General features: G+C 43.0%; 1 protein-coding gene across 2 annotated transcripts; it reads right to left on the bottom strand.

The window, feature by feature from the left end:
• Nucleotides 1-265: 265 nt before the first annotated feature.
• chd4b (chromodomain helicase DNA binding protein 4b) lies at nt 266-25,757 on the bottom strand. 2 transcript variants are annotated; one of them, XM_085291748.1, is made up of 40 exons: nt 25,491-25,757; nt 24,961-25,183; nt 24,368-24,492; nt 22,892-23,146; nt 22,668-22,783; nt 22,446-22,545; nt 22,145-22,355; nt 21,930-22,051; nt 21,672-21,795; nt 21,340-21,512; nt 20,570-20,815; nt 20,194-20,397; nt 19,882-20,093; nt 17,431-17,562; nt 17,088-17,187; nt 16,778-16,969; nt 16,208-16,408; nt 15,675-15,812; nt 15,387-15,508; nt 15,104-15,277; nt 14,029-14,170; nt 13,695-13,944; nt 13,475-13,599; nt 13,290-13,382; nt 13,053-13,194; nt 11,749-11,918; nt 11,395-11,584; nt 9,494-9,580; nt 8,525-8,616; nt 8,252-8,385; nt 7,742-7,886; nt 7,476-7,632; nt 6,867-6,952; nt 6,537-6,777; nt 4,989-5,036; nt 4,589-4,759; nt 4,388-4,496; nt 3,387-3,519; nt 3,089-3,284; nt 266-1,517 (listed from the first exon to the last, which is right to left on the bottom strand). In XM_085291748.1, the coding sequence occupies exons 2-40, from the start codon at nt 25,022-25,024 to the stop codon at nt 1,315-1,317; spliced, it is 5,925 nt and encodes a 1,974-aa protein (XP_085147874.1). In that variant the 5' UTR covers nt 25,025-25,183; nt 25,491-25,757; the 3' UTR covers nt 266-1,314. The 2 variants fall into 2 exon arrangements, with proteins under 2 accessions (XP_085147874.1, XP_085147875.1); XM_085291749.1 differs by having other exon boundaries at nt 11,407-11,584.
• Between the last annotated feature and the right edge of the window lie 1,105 nt (nt 25,758-26,862).

Raw genomic sequence — 26,862 nt, 5'->3', positions numbered from 1 at the left:
ACCAATGTGAATAGGATACAGAGGTGCAGAGGCAACAATGTGTCAAAAAAAATGAACCTATGAATAATGTCTGGTGTCTAAATAAATTTTAACAGTAAACCACGCAGAGTCTGGCGTTGTCACTCTCTGATAGAACTTGCCATCCCTTTAGTATCACCGCTCATATGGTTAGAAACAGAAGCAGAAGAATGCAGTGCTCAAGAAAAGAAAAAGGAGAACCAAACCTATATAATCAGTTTAAAAATAAAACGTGGCAACAACAAGAAACTGTTGAGTTTTTTTTTTTTTATTGTAGTCCATAAAAACAAACAGCAATGATAAAAACAACAGGGTGGTAACCATAATAATAATATTCAATAATGGAAAACAACATAACAATAGACAGTAAGAAATTAAATTAATTTAAGATTGCCATCAACCTCAACACCATCCCATGTACCTAAAAAGCTGGGGAGCTATTGCGAGTTTATTACAGGAGACTTCCCATGAAGCAAATCTGTGGTGCAGTTAGGAATGTCAAGGTGCTGTTTGGGTTTGTGAGCACAAAGAGTTGATCCCCGACTGGGTCACCAGTTGGACCAGGCAAGAGTTTGAGAAGGACGGAAGAAGAGGTAACAGATCTGACTGACTGATACAAAAGTGACAGGAACACCCTCTCAGTGTCGAGGCATTCTGCAGTAGAGATGCACGCCACTATGCCCTGTTTAACACACACATGCATACAAGAAAACACACACACCTTCACTCTGCACACACATACAGATGAGGACAGAGTTAAATGACTTCTAAAAAAAACATACAAACAAAAATTTCACAATTTCCTAAAGGTGAAAACAAGCACAATAAAATCCCTTGAAGTCTGGAATAATCCAAAAGTTACCACAAAGCACCAGTATACTCCAAACATGCTGCTTTCCCTCCGGTCTAAGCTTCTTCTGCTTCATTATACATATAGTTACACACACATGTTAGATCCTGCTGGAAGGACAGGTCAGTTCAGTGTTCAGGACAGAGGGGTTCAATCTGATTCCCAGTGGAGAAGAAAGACATCTGTATCTAGTCTGCCGCAAAGAAAGAGAACTGATTCTTACATTCGCTTCCGCCCTACATCTACAGTCCCAGTCTTTTCAAAATAAAGTCCAGCAGCACAGCTGATGCTCTTCTGAGTCCGGAGATGGGTTGTGGGTGCAGAGGAAGAAGTACTAACCTGACTGTGCTGTACATGGTGGCTGAGGGGGAAGAATTCTGCTACATGGCGGTGAGGTGTGTGCGACTGGCCTCGTTTGGGGAGTGTGAAATGTGCGATGGGATTGGTCAGCGCGGCACCTGCATCTGCTGTGCGGTCTGTGATTGGTTCTGAGCGGTGACCTCGGGGCCCCGGCTGGCCAATCGGCTGAGGATATTCCTCTCGGACATTTGTAGCCGCACGGCCACGGGGGGTATCCTGGCGATGGTAGCTGGGAGACGGGTGACGTCGGCCTTCATGTCGCTCAGCAGTTCCTCGAGCTGTTTGAGAACTAGAAATGCAGCACAGAAATCGGCATAACAGGGGTGAGCAGCCAAATTTTGGTTTTTGGTTAAAATTAACAGTGTGGCATCCCAAAAAGCAGCAGAGGACAGAAAACCGTAAGGATGGGTTTGTAAAACTTTAACAGGAATCTTCCTGTTAAAAGGGAGTTTTTCCTTCCCACTCTCACCAAAGTGCTTGATCATAGGGGGTCGTATGATTGTTGGGTTTTTCTCCGTATGTATTATTGTAGGGTCTACCTTACAATATAAAGCGCCTTGAGGAGACTACTGTTGTGAATTGGCGCTGTATAAATAAAATGGAATTGAACTGAATTAAATATGGAGCACAAGAGTTACACAGTATCTCTCCTTCAGTACCATTTGTAACATTTCACCAACACTCATAAAATAATGACAAATATAAACCTTACACATTTCCCAGATTGAGCTCTGTGTGAAATCAAGCTTGGAGGCAAAAGTGTCTCATCTCGTTCCAGGCCCATTACAGATGCATTGAATCCATAGTTGTGAGTTTAAAAGGCTCTTTTTCCTGAATTTGAGACAGTTTACCTCTAGACACCTTTAAACAGTGTTAATGGACAGTGCTAATTTTTGTTTATGGCGGAAATGTCTGTTTATGTAAAGTGAAACAGAATACTGGTGATGAGTTAAAATATGATGGAATATAATGGAGTTTTTGGACAAATATTTACTAAAGATTGAAATGCATTACCTACACAGCCCTTTTCTCATTCAGAAAACGTACTGTGGTAACTGAAGTAACTGAAGCAGAACTTTTAAAGCATTGAAGAATATCCAATATGTCTGCCTTCAAAAATTTCCAATGCTCACTCCTTTGTTTTTAAACGTGTGTAGCTGAAGTTGTCTACTGTCAAACAACTCAAAACACCATGACCCTGACATGTAAAGGCAATTATTCTCATCGTTGTGCTGCAGTTTTTCAAAATAACATAGTCAGAGAATTGAAAAATATAGAAAAGGCATTTCAGAAAAGAGCATCAAAAGCAAAACACAAGAAAAAAAACATTACTTTCACCATTTCATCACCACTGGATTGTGAAAAAAAATAAATTCTTCATCATTCATTCACTATTCGAATGATCTTTAAACATTACTGTTTTCACTAAACTCACATGCTTTATCAGCTCCACAAGGTCTTTTTTTTAATAAATATAAAATATGTCACATTATTGTTTCATGCTATTTAATAAAAGTAGTCTTAGTGTTAAACAGCCCCTGGCCCAACGCCGGCACAGAGGGAGAAAACTACTGCTGCTATAACTGAGACACTTTTCATTAGAAGGATAATTACTGTGAGTTCACTGTTGTCTAGGCAGCTGCAATTACGCATGTCATTATGTGCATATACTGTCATTTTGGTGAAGAAGCACCTGCAAGCAGCTGACTCTGCAGTTACTTGGTAAAAGGAAACCATGTGCAGAATAATGTCCCTTGACAGTCCCACTGTTTTAATCACGAGACTTCTCAGTGTTGCAGATATAGATTTTAAGTCAGTGAGAACTTTCGCTTTACTTTTCTGATTTGTAACGTGTCTCACCTTTATGCAGCACTGCATTGGCAGGCTTGTTTCCAGACATTGACTCTTTGCTGAGATGCTGGTGGGACTCGGCGAGACACTCCACCTCACTGAAACGTGTGTTTAGGGCCATGGAGGGGTGAGCCGGGTCCTCTGTCATGTTCAGGTAGGCCGCCCTGCGCAGCTGCTCTTCGATCACGAGCGCCTGCTCGAGTAACTGTACAGGAAACGCAGGTGGACCAGACGTGCTCAGTGAGATATGACACGCAGACAAACATTCACACAGAGAACTCAAAGGATAACCGTGTACTCGTTTCACCTTGAACCTGCGGGCCAGAAACTTGTTCTTGATCTCTAGGAAGTTTCCTCTGCTCATCTCCCCTTTGAAGGGCTCATTGAGGATGGCAAACCTCACGTCGTTCTGCACATCCTGCCACCGAGCGTAGCCGTGTCTGAGAGACGCCAAAGTCAAGAATAACAACACAGGTGTGTCTGGATGGTCAATGCCATTTAGAACAGGGTAACAATTTGGGTGGAAAGACTTTAAACATGCATCACTGTCCTTCATTCAATTAATAGCAGAGCTATTTCCAGAAGATGAACGCCTCAAATCACACACTGGTTTCTGGACATCACCATGTAAGCTTTTTTTTGTTTTTTTTGTTTTTTTTAGACATAAGTGACTATAGTTGGACAATCCAGTGAAAGAAATCTATGCTAACTGTATGATCAAATAGAATAGTAGCACAGGTAAGTCATTTTATTTGTCAGATAATTTAACTAAAATGCTCCAAAAGGCATTAACAGCACAAACATGGAGAAGTCCAGTTCAGTTAAAGTTAGCTATCAGCTACAGAGTCTACACCGGCACACTTGTCATTTTAAGCAACTAAGCTCCTACATTTAAACCAAAAGAAAGCATTATGTGTTTCTGTAGCAGGCTGCAACTATGTAGCTCTAAAGACACTGACCAATTTTTGGCACTTGTGTATTGATTTTTCAGCTCTAGAGGCTGCTACTGGTCGAAACCACTCAAACCACTTCATAGAATTGATATCGAGATAAATCCAGGCACATCTTAATGGATCAATATTAGCTAAATCCTCTCTTTATTCAATTCTGTGGTCTGCCTGAAACGGCCTGCTGCTTAATGACAGCTGTGCTCTAATGTGATCAGTTCACTTAATATGAGTGTGAAATTTACAGTCTGTAAATGTGAAATGATATTTGGTCACCCTGTTTATAAACCTGCAACAACTTTATGCACCTATGAAGACTGAAGAACAGTGTGTTAAAGATATTGTCCGTCTGAAAGGATACTGTATGATGCCAGCAAGCAGCCAGTAGTCATGGCGGCGGTGCCAAATCTCAAAGGTCTTCTTGGTGACGGTAGCTGCTCTCTCCTCATTCTGCCACAGAGAGTGAAGCTCTGGAAAGCAAGACAGGAAGGTCAAAACAGGCAGAAACGAAACAGAAGAAAAGAGAAGAGAAAGAAGTGTGAACGGCTGCATGTGTGTCCACCTGTGAATCCTCCGTCAGCGATGTTGAACATGAACCTCTGCTTGGTGGCTTTCTTCTTCTCTTCACTGACATTAACCACAGGTGCAGCTGTTCCTCCGTCTTTGGCGTTCTCTCCATTCTGCAGTTTGCCAGACTCGTCTGGTTTCACACTGTCCTTCTCCTCTTTTTGTTCTAAAAAAGAAAAAAATTCAAATTAAACATCTTAAAGCTGTGTGAACAAAATCCATGTGTAATAAAGGGCCCAGAATTCATCAGCTGAGGAGTTGAAATCTTGTATAGTATACATTTTAATGCGCAGCTCAAGCTTAAAAGGTCAAAAATAGCAGAGAAGGTTTGTTCCAGTGCTGTCATCTGTGCTTCAAATGTAAGACAGAGTGTAGGTGTTTGACTCAGAGCTAACCTTTTTTCTCCTCTGCAGCTTCCATTTTCTCATCTTTGCCTTCGTCAGCTAAAAGAAGAGAAATAAAGTTAAAGACTGAGAAGGTGAGAAAGAAACCAGAGAATACTGTACGTGGTTTAAGACAAGATAAGATGATATAAGATGGGGAAATTCACGTTATTACAGCTGCAAAACCAAGAGAGCAGGAAAAGTTAGATTCAGCATTACCTTTAACAATATATGTGTGCATATGGTTGTACCCACATACACACACATATACATACGTAGATATATATATATATATATATACACACACACACACACACACACACACACACACACACACACACACACACACACACACACACACACACACACACACACACACACACACACACACACACACACACACACACATCTTTCAGCAGCAAAATGGGATCTTGCGTGGTGTAGTCGTTGAACGTTGATATCAGGACAGAGAGTAAAGAAAGCATTGTGCAGTTTCATTGTAACTATTGCAGATTACGATATAATAGAACCAGTGTGTGCATATATGTATACACATGTGTATTTTTAAATGTGGTCTGCTGCTGTTCTTCACTGTCGAAGGAACAACCTCCTAAATCTCCCCTTCATACTTTGTAGGTGTGGCCAGCCTGTCACTGACGGAGCTGCTCAGTGCTTTCAGGGTGGTCTGCATGGGGTGGGAGGTGATCTCTAACAGGGACGACAGCTTAGCCACACCATTCTCCTGTGGCTCACTACCTCCACTGCTTTAAGAGGACATCACAGAACAGAGCTGGGGGTCTCGATCTGCTTGTTCAGTTTCTTTTTGTTACCAGCAGAGATACTGCTGCCCCAGCCCAATGCCATCAGTGTCATAAAAGGTCTTAAGGAGCTCCCCCTGCACTTCCAAAGACCTACGTATCTGCAGCAGACACATCCTGCTCTTTCCTTTTAATGGCATTTATGCTGTTAGTACATTCCCATTATTGATCACATGAACATCACCATCCATGTTTTCTATCAAGAGACGGTCACATGGAGAAGTAAGGTGGGATTTTTCCCTTTGCCCCATAACAGTGCACATTCTGCTCGGCTTATTTTTTATTGAAGTTCTTCATTAAGGCAATTTTTATGTTTCAGATTCACCTGACATCTAAGTGTAGTCTGTATACACCCATGAACATGTGAACATTCTGGATGTCCAATTTTTATTTTACCTTTATTTATACAGGTAAATCTCATGAGGTCTCATTTTCAAGAGCAACCTGTTTAATAGTAAACAACAAGGTACTGAGACAAAATGTCAATTCTGCAAAACATGGATCAAATCTTTTTCATTTTGTAACGTTATTTAAGTGGAGTGAGACTATGAAACTGACAATGGACCACAACTGAGACGAAGCTTAAAAGTGACCTCCAATGGTCCTGTACTGTCCCTTTAAATGTGAGTAAGCAGGACTTTCAAGAGAAAACCGGAATAAAAATGGATATTTTGCAGACTAAAAGGCCTTAAAAGCTTTTTGTACTGTTAAAAACAGATGTTACAATCATCGTGTGCCTCACCTCTAGACCTGCCCTCCACTAAATCAGTCTTGCTCTCTGAACCTTCACCCTTGATGTCGGCAGAAGCGTTCTTCTCCACAGACTTCTCCTCTTTCTCTTTGCTCAGGTCTTCAGCTTCTTTCTCTTTCCCTTCAACTCCATCTGTCTCCTTCTCTCTGTCCTCCTTCTCTGCAGCAGAGTCTGCTTCCTCTTTCTTGTCCAGAACGGGGGATTTTTCAGACTCATCTGGGATTTCAATAATCTAGGCAAGAGATGGACAAAATAAAAGGAGATATATCTTCAAACTGTGCAATAGCTGAAGTGAAAGCAGAAGTTGAGAGCAGAATTTACCTCTGGATCATCTGCCTTCTTAGCAGCTTTGCCATCCTCTCCCTCCTTCTTCGTGTCTTCCTTGTCCTCTGACTTAGACAAATCCTCTGAAAACAGAAAGCACATGATATTACAGATATGGGGGGAGTGCTTTAATCTGTTATGTATACAACTAATTAGGATTCCTATTTAACATTTAATCTTAACAAGTGTGTGTTTCTTGGCCTATAACTTATTCATTGTAGTCTTTCCAAATGCATCCACAAGAGGGAGCAAATCTGGAAAATCTCTGGGGGTCAAAACAAACCTGATTGAATAATTACTTCTGAGGGCAAAACACGAAAATATCTCTTACACATCAAACAGTTATTTCAGGGTTAGTTGAGTCTTAAACATAGAATTCACATTACATCTGGTTCAAAACTAAGGTGAAGTATGTGGTGATGAGGTTACAGCTCAGAGGAAATGACAATGTGTTTCATCGTCACGAGTGTCCCCTTCTTACAACATGTAGTCAGAGTGTCAGAAACCGAGTCTAATTATAATGCATGCATCGTGTACTGAGTCTAAAAAAATGTTAACATTTGTTTAAAAAGCTCAGTAGTGAGTGCAAATAGTGTGTGTGTTTACCCGGCACAGGAGTGTTGGGCTGTGTGTCTGCAGGAGTCCCTGTGGAAGGAGTCTTTGGGTCTTCTCCTGCAGCCAAAGCTGCGGCTCTTTTGTTTTCCTCCAACTCGGCCATCCAGGGCATCGACCACTGACCATTCACATGTTCAAACTCCTGCACCTGTTAAACAACATGTGACTCAATGATTAAGAGTTTGGATAATTTAGACCACATTCTCAAGCAGGGCGACACTATTTTTACCATTTCTACTGGAGCTGTTGAACCATACCTTTTTCCGTATGAGTGACATCACACCGATGCGAGTGAGCACGTGCTGTCTTGACAGACCCTCCCGAGGGACGCCGTCAGCAAACGTCTCGGCTCCGTCGGCCCCCGGCTCACAAAGGTGACGCATGAACAGAGACACATAGGCCCTGCAAAGAAAGCATGACATACTGAATAAATTTGAGCCAGGTGTATTTTATATTGCAGAGAGACAACATGCTAATTAAGCTGAATGTAACTATCCTGCTAGTATTTAGTACTAAGAGACTTCACGTTCTAATGGCTCAGTTACCAGTTTTAACAATAATTACTTTAGACAGTTGGCCAATTTATAAAACTGTCATTAACGGAACAGCTTAAACCTTTAACTGTGTAGACAAGTTTACAAATTTGAGCAGATGATTGATACTAAAAATTAGGTTCATAACAAAAAAACAAAAAAAAGCACTTTACCTTGATATTAGACTGCACCCATAACAGTAGGAAAATTATAAAAAACACCCATCAGACTCACTTGAATTCTTTCTCTGACTTTCCTCGTAGGTCTCTGACCAGCCACTGGTTAGTAAAGGCATCTTGGGGAGGCATCCCATAACGCATCACTGCATTTAAGAAAGCCTTCCTCTGCCGTGCGTTGAATCCCAGCACCTGACAGGTAAGAGGTCAAAATGTAAAAGAAAAGCTTAATAGAAAGACAACAGAAAGATGTGACTCCTCCACCACTGTGCAGTTAATTTTTTTCCCTTGCACATTCACTCTTGTCTCGTGGAAGGAACCAAAAACTCACCTCGATGTTCCCACCAACCCTGGCCAACAGTGGGGGTAGAGGCTTGTCCCGGTCGTTCCTCAGCCCTTTGCGGTTTGGCCTGCGGGCATTGGCTATGAGCAAAGAAGCACGGTTAGTTAGTCTGTCTGAAGGCCTGAAAGTCAGCGCCAACTCCACCGAAGCCATGAGGACGAAAAGTTGAACAGTAAATTTTGCATGATGCATGATCGTGTGTGCACTTATCATCCTAAACTTTCCACTTACGGCTCATTGGCTCACTCTGATCCTGCTGAAGCTGGCCCTCTCTCCACACTTTACAATAAACGTTTCTTGAAGCGCAACGCTTTCAGAAAATTTACTACTGAAAGCAATCTGGCAGTACACATCATTTAATAAAACTCCAGTTACAGTAAGAAAAATACAACTGGTATATAAATGCACACCTTATAGCACCTTTTAATTGGAAAATAAATTTTTTACAACATGTTTATTAACGGATACAAATTTAATAAATAAAAGTGAACAGTTATATAAACAATTAATATAAACACAAACAATTTAATCTGCAAAGCAGATTAAAGGACTGGGAAACCATTGATCTTAATTTTCTTTCCCTGTTTCCTTCTCTTATGCTTTTTCCTTTCCTTTTTCTTTCTGCCTTGCTTTGCCTCTCTACGCTCAACGCAGATGATGCAGTCACATTTCCTTTTTCGGCAGTTGTTGTTGAGGTTGTCGAGGAGGATATCATAGCTCTCGTCTGAATCTGAATAAACATCTGCGGGGGTGTTGGAAGGATGTTAGTGAATTATGTATCTCAGATGTGGAAAGACTTCTTATCATCGGTTAATAATCTGAACAGGAACCTCCGCCTCCATGTCAGCTTGTTATGATCAATAACTTCACTCAACTCCATCTTTATGACTAATGCCAAACTCCTCAGAGCACAGACGTCCCAGTGTGAAAGATCTCCAACGGTTGTAACCAACTTACCTTCAGTCCGTTCATCAAAGTCCTCATCGCCCTCCTCTGAGGCCACCGAGTAATCGGACTGGTTATCAGACTGATCCTCCTGCCAGTCTAAAGAGACCACAGAGAAATGATGAGATGAGCGAGGAGAAAATACCAAAAAGGACAAAACTCTTCCCCACCAGGTCTGAATCTAACTGATCAACAACGAGATAAAAGTACACATACGAGTACACAATAAAAGTAACTCCTTTCAGAGGTTTAATCACAGGTTAGTAAGAGTTCAACCAGTAGGGGGAGTTACCGTGTTAAAACTGCATTTGAACTACTAGATTACTGCCACTGATTAGCTTTGACTGCTGCAATAAACAAAAAGAAAAGATCCTTCACTGATGTTGTTAATGTTTACACAGCTATATGCAAGTGAAAAGCCTACTGTGGCTCTAACAGCTTTGGGTTTTGGTTTATTTGGGGGCTGAGACAGGAAAAAAAACAGATCATTAAAACAAAACTAGTTCAACTGCTTCTGTGTTTTGCAGTTTGAGGTTTGTTTCTTCAGAATTGTCACTCTCCCAAAATAAGGTCTTAAAATGTGAAGCAGAAGGGTTCGGGAGAGGACGGTAGCTTTGGTGATTTTATCAACAAATCCTAATACACGTTCATGTTATTGCTTTTCCTGGACCTCCAAAATCTACATGAATAGTATGGACTTTTTTTATATATATAATTAATATTAAAACTTAACATATTTGAACAGAACCTTGTTGAAAGCTGCACTTATTACAATTGCCATGGCTTGTTGTTTCCAGCTAATAATGTCCCTGTCTGTCATATATGATCTCTGACAATGGAGTTCACTGAATGGAATAATGTTTGAGAGCAAATAAGCACTGAATGAATGGAATACAGGCAACTGATAATTGATTTCCTCCTCTTATTAATGTTTGCATGTTTTTCTGCAAGTTTCAAGATGTAAAACTATAACATCAAGATTTTGCAGACCTGAGTCATGTGCATGATCTCCCCTTCCCCCTCTATGTCTACACTGCGTTTACACTCAGAAAAAAAGAAAAGAGGTCAGTTCAAAACCAGTGGAGGCCTGTTTTTCCCCACACAGGAAATTAATGATAAAGGTTGCAGAAAAAAGTTGACCCTATGAGCAGAATCTCCCTTCGATAGACTGCACTCCATCTCTCTTCTTATGAGAGCTGGGACAGGCTCCAGTCCAACTCCCAGGACCCTGCGGTTAAATTGGTCGGATGGATGAGGAGAATAAAAAGCAAACAGTCCGTGACAGATGCATTTTCTCATGTCTGTGCAATCAGACATCATACAGACTACACTCAGGAGCTGGCAGGTTAATCTCCACTTAATGGGCGATCACACACAGCTCAGCTGAGTGACGTCTAAGAAATGTTTATCAGCACATGAGTGAAAATGGCTGTTGTGTTGTTTGCTGTGCCCTATCGCACGCTCTGCCTGTGCATCCAGCCCAATCTGCTGCTGCCCCCTACTGTTTTAATGCTAAACCAACGGCTGTACTGCAATAATATTCCCTTTGTGCCATTTTCTAGTCCGAGCAAATTACATCTAGAAAAGGGGCCTTAACTACCTACAATGTGAGTCCGTCTATCCGCCTATTTTGTGTGAACGTATCTCCTAAAGGAAGGCGACACATTTCTGGCTTAGTGAGAGGCCTTATCCTTCTGAAAAAATCGATTTTAAACTGGTCTAAACATTTAAAAATAACATCAACTACCACATTTCTACACCCGAGCACAAACTAAAACAAAACTTCATGCCATAATCTCACTGTCGCTGCTACTATATTACCACCACATCAACACCACACAAACACAAATCCACCACTGGTACTGCACTCCACACACGCACAAGAAGAGGTTGCATTATATATTGTTCTGTACCCTGTCTTATACCTCGGTCCTCCTGGGAGCCATCATTGTAGTTGACTGGCTTTCGAGTTCTTTTGCCTTTGCCCAAATTGCGGGCGAGATCCTCCTGCTGTTGCTCGTAGTGGTGCCGAAGCAGCTTCTCCCAGTAGTCTGGATCAACACTTTCCTCCTGCTTGATCACCTCCCTTTCCACCTCCTCCTCCTTTAAAACATTTTTTTTTAATACAGTGCACATAAAGACTGTTTGTTCGTGCGTAGACTTTGAGTTTGACTACTAAAGATGCTCTAAAAATGACAAAAAACTAAAGCCCGATAGGTAAAGTGATATGCTCATATACGCACATTGTAGCCATGCTAATACTGTACCTCATCATCTTCATCTTTCACCACATACTGTGCCACTTTGAACGAGCTGAGGTATTCGTTCATGCTCTGGAGCTCAGTGTCGTCTGTGGCATCCTGGTTCCTGTCAAGCAAACGGTCAATTGCCTGATCATCGTAGTGGATCACACTGCTGTCATCCTCCTTGTTGTCCCCTGAAAGTAGAATAAGTGGAAAAAGAAGGAAGGATAGGAGGAAGAGAAATTTGAATTTAATGCTCAAAACATCTCTGGCATCCCAGTGGAGAAGTCATAATTCCACCTCTTTCTCTTTGCTTTTACACACAATGCAACTAGTGATGCGCAGAACCAGTCGACTGGATAATTAACCAATAAAACTTTGCTGCTTTCACTACTCTGCACCAGGGATAGTTGTTTAAACTAGTCATTCATATTTTTTTGTATAAGCCAATCAACCCCACTCCCCACCCCCATCTCTGACAGGAAGTTTTAAACAAGTACTGTGGAAAATAACAGATAAGAGACCTGCAAACCAGCAAAGTTCTGCACTATCTTGATCTAGAAAATGAAACAGCTGTGAGCTGAAGAGTAAACTGACATATAACCACTCAACTGGAGCAATGCATAAACCACATTCTGCAGTGTGGACGCTATGGCCTAATTTAGATTTCTGTGGTGAATCTCTGTAGATTCTATGACTTAACCTACGCAAGTGGCCAATATTGATGCTGGTATATATGCTTGTGTGTGGAGTATTATGTGACAGTTACCTGTGGTCATGTCTCGGCTTCTTATATGCGGTGCCAGCCGGCAGAACTAAATAAAATGCTGTGACTTTTTCCCCTCCTCAGTCCTTGCTCTGTGTTGTGTCTGGTTTTTTTTCAAGGGCAAACATATTTAACTTTTTCCACTTCTTTGCACATTCCCATTACGTCTAATCGGATAGTTTCAGCAATCCTCCAGGAATTTGCTGACATTTGTTAGTCCTTTTATCGATCCTATGATTATTATTCCTATTGAGGGGCTCATTGTTATTCTCTCACTGATCAATTTCAAAGCTGCAGTGAAAACATAGCTGTAGATGCACAGGAGTACTGAACAGGTACATCACATCAGGTGACTCTGTAGGCTTTCAGATGGCTTTGCAGATACAACATAACTATAGGATAGATTAACCAGACATACAGAGAAAGAGGCTCCCAGTGCTAAAATTAATATCAGCCCCACTCACCAAACTAAGCGGTGTGTGTGTGTGTGTGCGTGTGTGTGTGTGCGTGTGCGTGTGCGTGTGTGTGCGTGCCATCTGTCAGAGGCTCAACACTGACTCACCATCTCCAATTTCATCTTTAAACAGTTCTTCAGTTCCAAACTTGAGGATGTCATCAAGCTCCTGCTTGGACATGGAGCCCATCTTAGATCCGAGGCCGGGTCGCACCACCAGGTGGGTGAGCATCATCTTCTTCTTTGCCACCTGGTGGAAGCAAGAAGGTGGAGGTCAAGCTACCAGTCAATATGTGATCATTGCAATTCAACACATTTGCTAAAGTGGTGTTAATTTTCACAGACCTGTGTTATCCTCTCCTCCACAGACGCTTTGGTAACAAAGCGATAAATCATCACTTTCCTGTTCTGGCCAATACGATGAGCTCTGCTGAAGGCCTGTGAAGCACACATGAAACACAGCATAATCACCCCTCAAAATAAACGCTCACACTGGCGCAGATGTGAGGTTAGTCATGTGGTTTGCATACCTGGATGTCATTGTGGGGATTCCAGTCGGAGTCATAGATAATAACAGTATCAGCAGAAGCGAGGTTAATGCCCAAACCACCAGCTCTAGTAGAGAGGAGGAAGGCAAACTGCTGAGCACCAGGAGCTGTTGGAAAGAGGAGCAAAATTAAAATTAGAAAAACAGACATGAACTCTGCTGTCCTGAGAGGCAAAACTGACAAATAGCTAAACACGCCTCACCATTAAAGCGATCAATGGCCTCCTGTCTCAAGTTGCCAGTGACTCCTCCATCAATCCTCTCATATTTGTAACCCTCGTTCTCCAGGAAGTCCTCTAGCAAGTCGAGCATTTTAGTCATCTGGGAGAAAACCAAAACCCTGTGGCCTCCTTCTTTCAGCCGTCTCATCATCTTCTGGAGCAGCATCAGTTTCCCTGAAGACTTGGTCAGGGCAGTGCCTTCATACATGCCATTTGGAAGTTTTGGCGCTTCCTGAAATTAAGGAAGTGATGTCTTAAACAAGTTTAAAAGAAACACGAAAAAACTAAATTAAACTAAATGTATAAAAAAACATACATTGGCAGCTGCTGGAAAGAGGTAGGGGTGGTTACAGCACTTTTTGAGGTCCATCACAACATTGAGCAGAGATACTTGATTTCCTCCTCCACGAGTGTTCAGGGCCTCAAAGTTACGTGTTAAAATGAACTTGTAGTATTTCCTGAAGTACAAAAAGAGAAGTAAAAGAAGCGTGAAAAAATAGACTGCAAAGATAAAACAAAGGAAAACATGAGCAGGATTAAAGCTTCAAGGGTGACATGTTATGCTCATGTTGCTGCAAATGGTTCTATATGAAGTTTGTATTATTCACAGTTGAAAATAATATTCATCTATCTTATACTGGGCATTGCTGCAAGCCCTCATTTTAACCTCTACATGAAACAAACAGTTTAAGCTTCCCTCCGAACCACCTTCTGACTGACTGCCGCTTGCAAACAGAAGACAGTTATGAATGTCGAGTTGAGCTTAGTGCCTAAGAGGAGACCATCTTATGATGTGTTCAAATCAAAAACCAAGCCTGTTGCACAATTCCATACAAGGTTTTATGCAAAGACTATGGATTGTTTCCACATTGCAAAGAATACATGTGACTGTCAATCTAATTGCAGCTATCAGTAGTATTTATTACATTTACTCCTTCTCCTCCAACTCATAGCAAATATTTGTGGGTTTCCAAAACCATCAGACAGAATCTGTGACCAGCACAAGGGGAAACTTTGCTTTGTCTTTTCTTTGACCACAACATTAGGAATATCCCCTTTCACTGTCGACAGCAGAAAAACTGTCTGAGCTGTTTGAAGTCTGAGCTTCAGGCTCACAGGTATAACTCTGCCATACTCTGGGCACATTATTTGAAACTATGGCATGTTTAATTCAATTAATTTTAATTTTATTTATATACTGCCAAATTAACAACTGTCACCTCAAGGTGCTTTATATTGTAAGGTAAAGACCCTACAACAATACAGAGAAAACTCCAACAATCAATGAGCCTTTATGAGCAAGCACTTGGCGACAGTGGGAAAGAAAAACTTCCTTTTTTCATTTTTCCAAACATATATTTGCAGCTACTGCAAAGTTTTTTATTGCTTACTTTTGCATGGAGCTCAGCTCCACTCGAACAATGAGCTCGGTCTTTGAAGGCATGTGTTTAAATACATCAGCCTTCAGCCTCCTGAGCATGTGTGGTCCCAGCATGTCATGGAGCTTCTTGATCTGGTCCTCTTTTGCGATGTCCGCAAACTCTTCCAGAAACCCTTCGAGATTACTGCATGAAAAAAAAAATTAAAAAGCCACATGAATCACAGTGGATGTCATCACTGTATCTGCAGTACAGCTACATCTGCTGTAGCCCTGCGCTGTGTGCAGGTACTGACTTGAATCTCTCTGGGGTTAAAAAGTTCAGCAAATGGAAGAGCTCCTCCAGGTTGTTCTGAAGTGGAGTGCCTGTAAGCAGCAGCTTGTGTTGCAGCGGGTAGTTGTTCAACACTCTGAAGAACTGAGAGAAAGACAGAAAACATACAGTACAAACCTGGGCACTGGAGCCAAGAAAATTACACCACTAAACTGTTATGTCCAGCATTGTGTGTCCAGTGATGAAGGGTCACCAACATACTTTGGTTTTTGTAAAAGAAAAAGAAAAGAAAAAAAGCCTTTGTTGTTACCTTGGACTGGTTGTTCTTCAGTCTGTGTGCCTCATCTACAACCAGACATGCCCATTCAATGGAGCCCAGCACAGCCTGGTCAATGGTGATCAATTCATAGGATGTCAGCAGAACATGGAACTTGACTGGTGAGTCTTTCTGTAATATGCAGAAAAAAGTGCTTTTTAGTTAAGCTGCAAAACTGGGAAATAAGTGGAAACGATTACAAATATTACAGCTGCAAGTGCTGCAACTAAAGCTGGCTCTGACTGGCTGATCCCAGAATGCCTACAATGCCCACAATGCCTTCCGAATCATGTGACAACCCCCTTGGCTTTTGTACTTGCACTTCGCTGTTCCACTTGAACAATGTATTGTTGTTGCAGTTAGCAATTAACCTATCGTTCACTCAAAAGGCGTGATGGGTGCTTCGACTTACGAAAAGTTTCGACTTACGAAAGACCCTCGGGAACGAATTAATTTCATAAGTCGGGGTTCCACTGTACTTCAAAGCCACTACACTCTGAAATAGCAGTTTTTTTTTTTTTACTTACCTTCATCTTGGACGCCTTTTTTCCTCCTCTGATGGCGTTTCCCTCAAAGGAGAACTCATTCTCTCTAATAACAGCCCTGCTGTCTTTGTCCCCTATATAGGTGACCACATACATGTCAGGAGCCCACATCTCAAACTCCCTCTCCCAGTTAATGATGGTGGACAGAGGAGCGCTGACAAGGAAGGGGCCTTTGGAGTGACCCTGTACCAATGGAGAACAGAGTTAGAATACATTAACATGCAAAGATGATTCATAATTTAATATCAGATAAATTACACAACTGCATTTGTCTTGCCCTGCCTTTAGGATCGAGCTCCTTACTTGGAATTCATCCCCTTTAATGGGCAGAGTTACTGTGTGTCACATGTCTGCAACCCCAACCACTAACACTGACTGACAGGGGAGGGCAGACTGGACAAAACAGCGTCAGTTAGCATATACAAGTCTTACTAAAGATAAAACAGTACAGCATTAGCCTTATAAATCAAATATTATCAGGTACTGTGTTGTACTTTTAACTGTTAAAACAAGCTTAATGCATTCATATTTATAAAATAAACAGCCCCTTACCTCCTTGTACAATGAGTAGAGGAAGACAGCTGTCTGAACGGTCTTGCCCAAACCCATCTCGTCAGCCAGGATTGTGTCAGTGGCTTGAGCCCAAGAAAACCTGAGCCAGTTCAAACCTTCCAGCTGGTAGGGATGCAGAGTTCCTCCTGTGCTGTCCAGATAGTCAGGCTGACGGTCAAACTTGATGGTGGGCTGGAAAGGAAAAAAATAAAATTTCTGACCCGATCTGAGGAGCGAGCTTTTACACGGTCATCAATAATCCATCAGAATAAAGCAATTTAAGAAAAAGGTTGTATTTTGGTGCACGTACATCTACAACTGGATTAGCAGGCGGTCGCTCTGCCTTCTTCACTTTGACTGTCTTTTTCAGCTTCTTGCCAGGTCTGCCTTCCTCACCCATCATCAACTCTCTGATACACAGAGTAGGAAAAAAAAAAGGTAAGACTGACTAATTTATTCACTGTTTTTTAATGTAAACAGGAAAAAAAAGACATCAAACTGCCACAAATATCTCTATATGGCACCTAATTTACGTCCTAGAAAAGGAGTAGAATTAATTTTACAATTATTTGATCTTACCCTACTTTAAGATATCAACAGTCCTTGCACAACCTGAGCAAACAGCTTCTGACACTTAGTACACTACTGCATACCTGTGATTCCAGTAAGTCTGTTTGTAGGGGTCATACTCTGGAATGTCCATGTCTTCACTCTCCCAGGTGGACTGATCATATGGCAGATCTCTCCACTTGATCAGGTAATGCACATTATTCTTTTTATCAACACTATCAGGATAAAACAGACAGAAGATATTCTGTTGTGATAAAATGGTATACCTAAATGCTTCTGTTAAAGTGTTTCTTTTACAAGGTGACATTATAAGACACTGGCTTCAAGATACTTCAATATGTGGAATCGATCCCTCTCATTCACTCTTCCTCTTATATTTCCTCTTACTACTCCAAACTTGGATACTTTGTCACCCTAACCCTTTATTGACAAAATAACCACAAAGAAACAACCAAACACCTAGTGACAAACATTCAGCATTACTCCTGCACAAGCATAAGCAACTGTGCACTGTGAATCGACACTGTGCACTGTGTTGTCATTGTGGTTTGTTATCACAAGTAGACAAAGGCCGTACACAGCATGAGAAAAAACAAATGAGAAAGGCATTGTGTTCTACTCTGAGTCCATGTTATGCATGCACATACAGTGGGGCAAAAAAGTATTTAGTCAGCCACCGATTGTGCAAGTTCCCCCACTTAAAATGATGACAGAGGTCAGTAATTTGCACCAGAGGTACACTTCAACTGTGAGAGACAGAATGTGAAAAAAAAAAATCCATGAATCCACATGGTAGGATTTGTAAAGAATTTATTCGTAAATCAGGGTGGAAAATAAGTATTTGGTCAATAACAAAAATACAACTCAATACTTTGTAACATAACCTTTGTTGGCAATAACAGAGGTCAAACATTTACTATAGGTCTATACCAGGTTTGCACACACAGTAGCTGGTATTTTGGCCCATTCCTCCATGCAGATCTTCTCGAGAGCAGTGATGTTTTGGGGCTGTCGCCGAGCAACACGGACTTTCAACTCCCGCCACAGATTTTCTATGGGGTTGAGGTCTGGAGACTGGCTAGGCCACTCCAGGACTTTCAAATGCTTCTTACGGAGCCACTCCTTTGTTGCCCGGGCGGTGTGTTTTGGATCATTGTCATGTTGGAAGACCCAGCCTCGTTTCATCTTCAAAGTTCTCACTGATGGAAGGAGGTTTTGGCTCAAAATCTCACGATACATGGCCCCATTCATTCTGTCCTTAACACGGATCAGTCGTCCTGTCCCCTTGGCAGAAAAACAGCCCCATAGCATGATGTTTCCACCCCCATGCTTCACAGTAGGTATGGTGTTCTTGGGATGCAACTCAGTATTCTTCTTCCTCCAAACACGACGAGTTGAGTTTATACCAAAAAGTTCTACTTTGGTTTCATCTGACCACATGACATTCTCCCAATCCTCTGCTGTATCATCCATGTGCTCTCTGGCAAACTTCAGACGGGCCTGGACATGCACTGGCTTCAGCAGCGGAACACGTCTGGCACTGCGGGATTTGATTCCCTGCCGTTGTAGTGTGTTACTGATGGTGACCTTTGTTACTTTGGTCCCAGCTCTCTGCAGGTCATTCACCAGGTCCCCCCGTGTGGTTCTGGGATCTTTGCTCACCGTTCTCATGATCATTTTGACCCCACGGGATGAGATCTTGCGTGGAGCCCCAGATCGAGGGAGATTATCAGTGGTCTTGTATGTCTTCCATTTTCTGATGATTGCTCCCACAGTTGATTTTTTCACACCAAGCTGCTTGCCTATTGTAGATTCACTCTTCCCAGTCTGGTGCAGGTCTACAATACTTTTCCTGGTGTCCTTCGAAAGCTCTTTGGTCTTGGCCATGGCAGAGTTTGGAGTCTGACTGTTTGAGGCTGTGGACAGGTGTCTTTTATACAGATGATGAGTTCAAACAGGTGCCATTCATACAGGTAACGAGTGGGGGACAGAAAAGCTTCTTACAGAAGACGTTACAGGTCTGTGAGAGCCAGAGATTTTCCTTGTTTGAGGTGACCAAATACTTATTTTCCACCCTAATTTACGAATAAATTCTTGACAAATCCTACCATGTGGATTCATGGATTTTTTTTTCACATTCTGTCTCTCACAGTTGAAGTGTACCTCTGGTGCAAATTACTGACCTCTGTCATCATTTTAAGTGGGGGAACTTGCACAATCGGTGGCTGACTAAATACTTTTTTGCCCCACTGTATAGCACGAGAGCGGCTGTCGTCTTCACCTTATGTGCACAGTGATGCTGTATTTATAGAATAATGTTCATTAAACATTAATGTTTTACTTTGAACTGAACTCCTTCCTGACACTCCACACACACAAAGCATACAGAATACAAATGATATGCATGCATTAAAACAGCAATGCTAATTCAGTTTGAGGTCTCCACTCAGCAAACTGTATTTACTTTGTTAACTTACTTTTATTGTTTCTTGCTTCGAAACCTGCTTAGTGTTCTTGTTTCATTTGTATCCTACCTGTGGTTAAGGACGCGGTGGATCATCAGCCACTCCATCTTAACTCCATAGCGGCTAAACTCCTCCTCCATGTGGACAAAGAGTGGATCTTTGTTCTTCCTCTTCGTGCTTTTGTCATCGTCACCCTCGCCTCCAAAGTCAGCAGGCGGCGGTTCATCCATGTCAGTCTTCCTTTGGTAGTTGCGGAACATCACTTGGCAGTTCAGCTCCAACTGGGCGAGAGTAAACAAGGGGGTGTCATGTGCTGAGTATGTTACAAAAAGGAAAAAATAAAACCTCATTCTCATCTACAGGTGGATGCAATGGTAGTACCTGTAGCTCCTGCACCCAGGAGCAGTGCCAGTACGACATGTTGCACCACTTGACAAAGAACTCCCTCTCTCTACGGCCTGCCAGAGGTGGTGGGTCAGGAGCATCAGCAGGCAGATCAGCAGGCCGGGGTACGGGCATAGGGGCTGGTGCTTCTCCCCAGCGCCATGTTAAAACCTTCTGCACTTTTCCCTTCATCGGTGGACACTGTGAGAAAGTGTGGATGGCAGAGGAAATTGTTATCTAAAATGCTGCAGGGTAAACTTATGCACATCAAGAGAAAAGGCTCTTTATCTCCAGTGCAACTTGGAATTTGTAATCCACATGCATGCCCACGTGAGCACGCGCAGTCTCGTATGCACCAGTGCTCAGTGCTCACCTTGCAGCGGGGGCAGATCCATTCTCCATTGGGGATCTCGGGGAGAGGAGGGTTGAGGCAGTGGATGTGGTAGGAGGAGGGGCAGGTGTCACAGCAAAGCAGCTCTCCCCCGTCCTTACACACACGGCAGAACTCAATGTGGTGGTCGTCTTCCTCCTCCATCCCTTCATCCCTCCTGTCGTCATCGTCCTCACCTTCGGCCTCGGACAGATCATCCCTGGCTTCCCACTGGATTCCCTCCTTCTCCTGGTGGCAGAATTACAGACAGAAGGAGGAGGTGTGCACGCGGGGGAAGAGGAAGGGGGGTTGGGGGGTGAGGGCAGACAGGCAGGGAAGGTATGCGGAACGAAGTGAAAGAAAAAAAGGGAGGGGTGTGTGTATGCGTGGGGGGGATTGAAGAGCGCCGAGGGGTGGGGAGGGAGGGTGGTGTGCATTGCGTGCGTGTGGAGCAGTCAGAGGAAGGGAGGGAGGCAGGCAGGGGAGGGCCGAGAAGAGGAAATGGAGGATGGGTGAGATGTGTGGTGGGGAGCAGGAGAGGATTGACGGGAACATGAGCAAAATGGTTGTTGGGGTGGGGGGAGAAAGGGACAAAGAGAAATGGAGAACACTACAGTCAACCCTGCTGCCAGTGCAACTTCCACACAAAATATTTTAACATCCATGTTTCATGCAATTTTTGCCCTCCTGATTCAAACTTTGAAAATCAGGCGCATTTGCTCTAACAGTCTGCCGTGCACATCTCTCAGAGGATTCAGGGTTCCAGTACTCACACAGTGCGGGCAGCTCCACTTGCCCTCAGGTGCCTTCTCCATGTCAGGGTCCAGACAGACCATGTGATAAGCCCTCGGACAGGTGTCACACAAAATGATCTCTCCTCCCTGCTGACACACCTCACAGTAATCCTGGTGGTCTGTCTCATAGCCGTCACCATCTTCTGTCTCGACTGAGAAAAGACAGAAAAGTAGCAGGAAAAAATAGGTATCAGCCTTCACTTCAGCCTTGACTTTGCTCTTGTTAAACAAGCCACCTACATTACACACATTTCTTTTCTTCATGGAAATGCTGATATAATATCACACTTTTATTTCAGTATGTTTCCAACCTTTTTTCTTTTTCTTTGCACTTTTGGGCTTCTTCTTAGGACGACTGCTGCGGCTGGAGCCATCTGACACTGAGAAGCTCCCATCATCAAAGTCGCTGTCAACATCAGGTTCGTCCTCATCGCTCTAATGAAGTCAACAAGCGAAGGGAAAAGATTGATATGAGTACCTTGTTTCATTTCATCACATCATCAGTATTTGGATCCCAGTGATTAAATATGCAGAAATAAAGTCACTGTGTGCCAATTTTAATAACTCACAGAGGAGCGCTTCCTCTTGCTGTTGAGGCCTCCAAGTTTAATTTTGAGTGGAGCCACCTTCTTAGGTTTTGGTTTCGGTGGAGGCTTAGATGTGGGCTTCGACCTCCTACGAGCATTGGGACCTCAAGAGAAGAGAAGATATAAATTTATTTAAAACAGCCAAAATCTTAATTCTGTATACACTTCATAAAGTCATAAACTCTGTCCTATTTTACCTTTGCCCTCTTTGGTCTTGGCCTTGCGGAGAGGAGGTGCTGGGGCTGCTGGGGGTGCAGTAGGCGCTGGAGCAGCAGCAGGAGTTGAAACAGGTGGAGTCAATGTAGCAGGAGCGGTATCTGCCCCGCTCTCTGTCCCTGCCACCACCATGTTCTCCACAGCTGTCGCCACATTGGCAGCTGCCAGGGCTGCATTAGCAGTGGCACAACCCTGCGGGGACACAAAAGCACACAGTGAGAACCTCTGCTCTCTAGAAGTGTATAGTATAACAGAAGAACAAAAGGCCTCAATATTTAATACCTTCAGAGGGTTGTTTGTACTGAATTCACGCCACTTGGCCATCATTAAAGTCATCATCTTGGACACAGCAATTTTGGGGTTCTTAGCTGCAATTAATGGCCTAAAAACACAAAGTGGGCAAAACTTTTATACTGTTACATAAATATTTATGCACAAATCTGTAGTCACAGAGTAGATGCAGACTTTACTGTCAAAGCCTAATAATGATGAGGGTGTCTTCACCTGACAAACTGACTGAAGGCCTTGTAGTTGGTGAGGGAGCTGTAGTCTTCCTGAGTAAAGACGTGGTCAATGTCTTTCATACCCCAGGCTTCCAGCAGCTGGGTGGAGCTTTTCGGCTGAGGTGGGAGGAGAGAGTCGAAAAGGACAACGAGGAAGGTTAATGTCACACGTCAGCCCTGCAGTAAGTAAACAAAGTCTGCATGAGGGCCTGAATTAAACTCTACCTGGCAATCATCGTCATCGTCCTCATCATCTTCTGGCTCTGGTTCTTTACGTTTGCTCTTTGAGCTGGACGAGCCTCCTTTCTCTGCCGCCGCACCTCCCTTCTTCTTGTCTTTGGCGGAGCTCGACCGTTTCTTCTTTTTCCTCCCTGGTGCATAATCACTTCCTTCACTCTCTGACCGCATACCTCCCTCATCAGCATCCCTCTCTGCTGCCTCCACTCCAAGCAGGTGCTCTGGGGAGCTGACTGGCAACTCCTGTAAGATAAAGAACCACACTGCTGGGTTTTATGTATAACACAGAAATTAGACGCTAAAATTACATCTTTCTTTGTCTTGTTTCTTGTAAAGGTCCTGGCACTCTATTAGGCTTGGGGAATGAAAAGACACTGGGCTGTCATTCACAGCGCTGCTATGGTCAACATATGACTCATCACTAATTTCAGAAGAAGCAAAAACAGTCAGTTGCTTCATCTATTGTTCAGTTGACACAGAACGGGTCTTTTTATTTATTTTTCAGCAAAAATGCTAAATATTTCCTGATTTTAATATTTGTTTTCCCCGTTTTATGTGAGTGGTAATTAAATATATATTGTAGACAATGTGTTTTAAATGCACTGACCTGGCCTATGGAAAATTATACATTTGCTAGTAATTGGTTCATTATACATTAATTGATTTGACCTCTTCTTCGTTCAGCTGCTCTCTTTAAGGGCCACTACAGTGGATCACCTGCCTCCATCTCACCCTATCCCTCCCTATTACCCTCCTCTGTCACAACAAACCCTCCTTTACTGCATCCATGAATCTTCTCTGAGGTCTTACTCTTTTTCTCCTGCCTGCCATCTCCATCTTTAACATCCTTTTCCCAATACATTCACTATCCCTCCTCTGCACTTATCCTAACCATTTCAGCCTTGCCTCTCTGACTCTGTCTCCACAACTGCTTAAATTTATAATAAAAGTGCTACACCCTTATTTCAGGGTATTTGGGTCTTGGTTTCCCATCTCATGAAATCACTGTTTGCAACACATCCACCTATAGTTAAGTTGATTTTGTTTAGATTTTTACTTGTTCAGCTCCTGTATGTTAATTAATTTTCCTATTAAAACTTAAATCCTTTCTTTGAGTGCCTTATTTAGCTATTTTGTTTTCCATATTGCATTTTACCAAGCGATTATACTTTACTACTTTATTTAAACCTAGGCTGCACTTTCCTATTGAATCTTGTCAACTTTTTCCAAATAAAATCGACACTATTTTGTATTAAATACACCCTACATCCATGCAGGTTTTTTCACAACTTCGCAGAAAGAATTACTTTTGGTTGTTTTATGCATGTGCAGTAAAATCAAGAGCAGAACAGCATCTGTTGTGCTGACAGAAATGTTTACAGAGACAAATCTGTCACAATCTTTAAAAAAATGAAAAGAAAAGAGGATTCCCTCAGTCACAGGCTTAAACTTTGTGCAACTCACCTCTCGGATCGGTCTCTGCCGCTTGCTGCTCCTATTCTCTCGGCTGCTCTTCTTGGCTTTCTTCTTCTTCTTGGACTTTGGTACCTCTTCTACGTCAGACACAGCATCCTCCGGCTCGTCCTCATCTGCCGGCGACACGCTTTCATTAGAGACACAGTGCATGCACACGCACACACACACACACACACACACGGACAGGAGCACCACCGCTGCAGGCCGAAGGGAGAAAACAGGAGACCGCGCACTGGCACACGTCCGTGCACGCACGCAGACACACACAAGGCGAAAGCCACAAAAGCGCAGGTTGAAACTTGTCCGTTTTCTGTGTTTGAAACTTTGACAGCTCACGCCCACGCTCGCGGAGGGACCCGCGAAAGAAGAAGGGGGCCGAAGAGGAAAAGGAGAAACTCTAAACACTTGCTTGCCAAGTTAGCTAACTAATCTATCATGGCGAGTGACGGACGGCCCGGGCAGACTACTCACGGCTAGCTGAAGCTAACATTAGCATCGCGTTGAAGGCGAGCTCAAGTTACGGAGATGGACCTTCTTCTTCGGAGGCTAAAAAAAAATAAATAAATAACAGGCGAGCTTACCGTGAATTAGTGAGTGCTCGTCCGCGGTCCCAAAGTCTTCCCTCTCATCCTCGCTGCACGACATTTTCCCCTGCGTTTTAATTTTATTTCTTGCTGGTCGAATTAATCCCTCCTAAACCTTGCTCCTCGGTCGGCGAGGGAGGAGGGAAAATGACGTGGGACTGGTGGAGAATGAACCGGGGGTGTCCAGGAAGGGAGGGGGTAGTGGTGGTGGTGGTGGGTGCTGGAGAGAAAAATATATATAATAATAATAGCAATAAATGGCATCGGAGGGTAGCTAAGCCTTGCCCGTTTCCTATTATTTACACAGCATCTAATTGTCCACCTGCCTGCTCAAACAAGTTGGATAACTTCATTATCTGTGACATTTATCGGCTGTTGATTTCCAGGTATATTTTTACAATGAACTTCAGCGTGGCATCCGTGGTCACTTCAAATGCACACCGTGAAATCGGACTGTTGAGTTAAAGCGTTGTATGAGAGCAAAGTTGAAGCATTACGAAGCCAATCTCCTAACATTAGAAACTTACAGTAGTGTGCTTGTAGTCCCGGCTCGAGGTGTGCTCTCCCCCCCTCCCCTCTTCCTCTCTCTCTGTCGGTGCGAGAATTGCCACAAATCAGCCTGTTTGTGTGGCAAGGTTCATTCATTAAGCCCGACTAAACGGGTGATGAGGGAAATTCAAAAAACGAGCCGTCAACGACCCCAAAACACGCTGCTCCGTCCCCCTCTTCGCTCTCTCCCCAGCCCTTACAGGCAGCGCTTAGCTAACATCCTCACAAACACACAAAGGGGGCAGACATCCCATAATAATCTCCCCCCCCTCCCACACTCACACAGGACTCTGCATAGTTACCTCGCAACGGACAGACCATAATACTCAAGCCTGTCCCCACCCCCCACCCCTCCACCACCACGCGCGCGCCCGCACGCACACTTCCACACGCACCATGCTCACTGCATGCACTCACACTCCTTCCCCTCTCCACTGGCAGTCCCAGCCCCCTTAGCAACCCCGTTGTCATGGTGACACCCCCCCCCACTCCCTGACAGACCATAATACTCAAGCAGTAGCAGTATACATCCCATAATATACAACTCCTAAAAAGACAAGAAAGAGAACAAAAAAACACTATTGAGCTGGGTCTCCAGGGGAGCGCAAGTCCAATGGTGACAGACCATAATACTCACAGAGCATCCACCTGGTAGTGAGCAGGACTACAAGAAGAAGTCATTTAGCCTTTACTCTTTCCTTTGGATCCATACAGGTAGGCAGCATGCCGACTGTGTTCGGGTCAAACAGGCCTGCTGAGCAGGAAGTGCTGCAGATCTCTGGGCCCCCTGTTCCTGTGGTATCAACACAGGTGGAGAGTACCCAGGGCCACCCCAGTGACAGAGAAGACTGCCATCAGTTCCTCCAGGATTATCTCCTCCATCCACATCACAAACCAGTAGTTATGTACCAGCACAGCAAGGGTTAGAAAGTAATTCCTTCATTAAAAAAAACAAAAACAAATATTCCCTCCTTAAGTTGAATTTGTGACTTTTACAAAACTTTTTGAGAAGTTTTGTTAAAGTGTATCAACACCCACCCACTAGATCCTTACCTCCACCCTCTGAATATTTGCAGAAATAATGAAAGCCATGATATCCAAGTTTTATAATCTGTTTGTGTTTAGAGAGTGGATTATAGTGTTAATAGTGCTAGTTACATATGTTGCTAAATGCAACTTATGTAACTACCCCTAAAGTAAATGACTGTACTATAAATATAACAGACATATGTTTTAAATGTACAGAGTCCAAAGTAACATTACTTCACTGTGTGAGACTTTACAGGAGGATTAATATATTTTGTGACGAGCTCAGAAAGACACATGCAGAGATCATTTAAAAGTTGTTTC

Source organism: Mchenga conophoros, linkage group LG11 (assembly GCF_057382185.1).
Source record: "Mchenga conophoros isolate Kocher_MC1m ecotype Shallow Benthic linkage group LG11, M_conophoros_male_GT1.1, whole genome shotgun sequence".
Classification (NCBI taxonomy): domain Eukaryota; kingdom Metazoa; phylum Chordata; class Actinopteri; order Cichliformes; family Cichlidae; genus Mchenga; species Mchenga conophoros.
The sequence above is the reverse complement of the archived record's forward strand: the minus strand, read 5'-3'. Positions and strand labels throughout refer to the sequence as shown.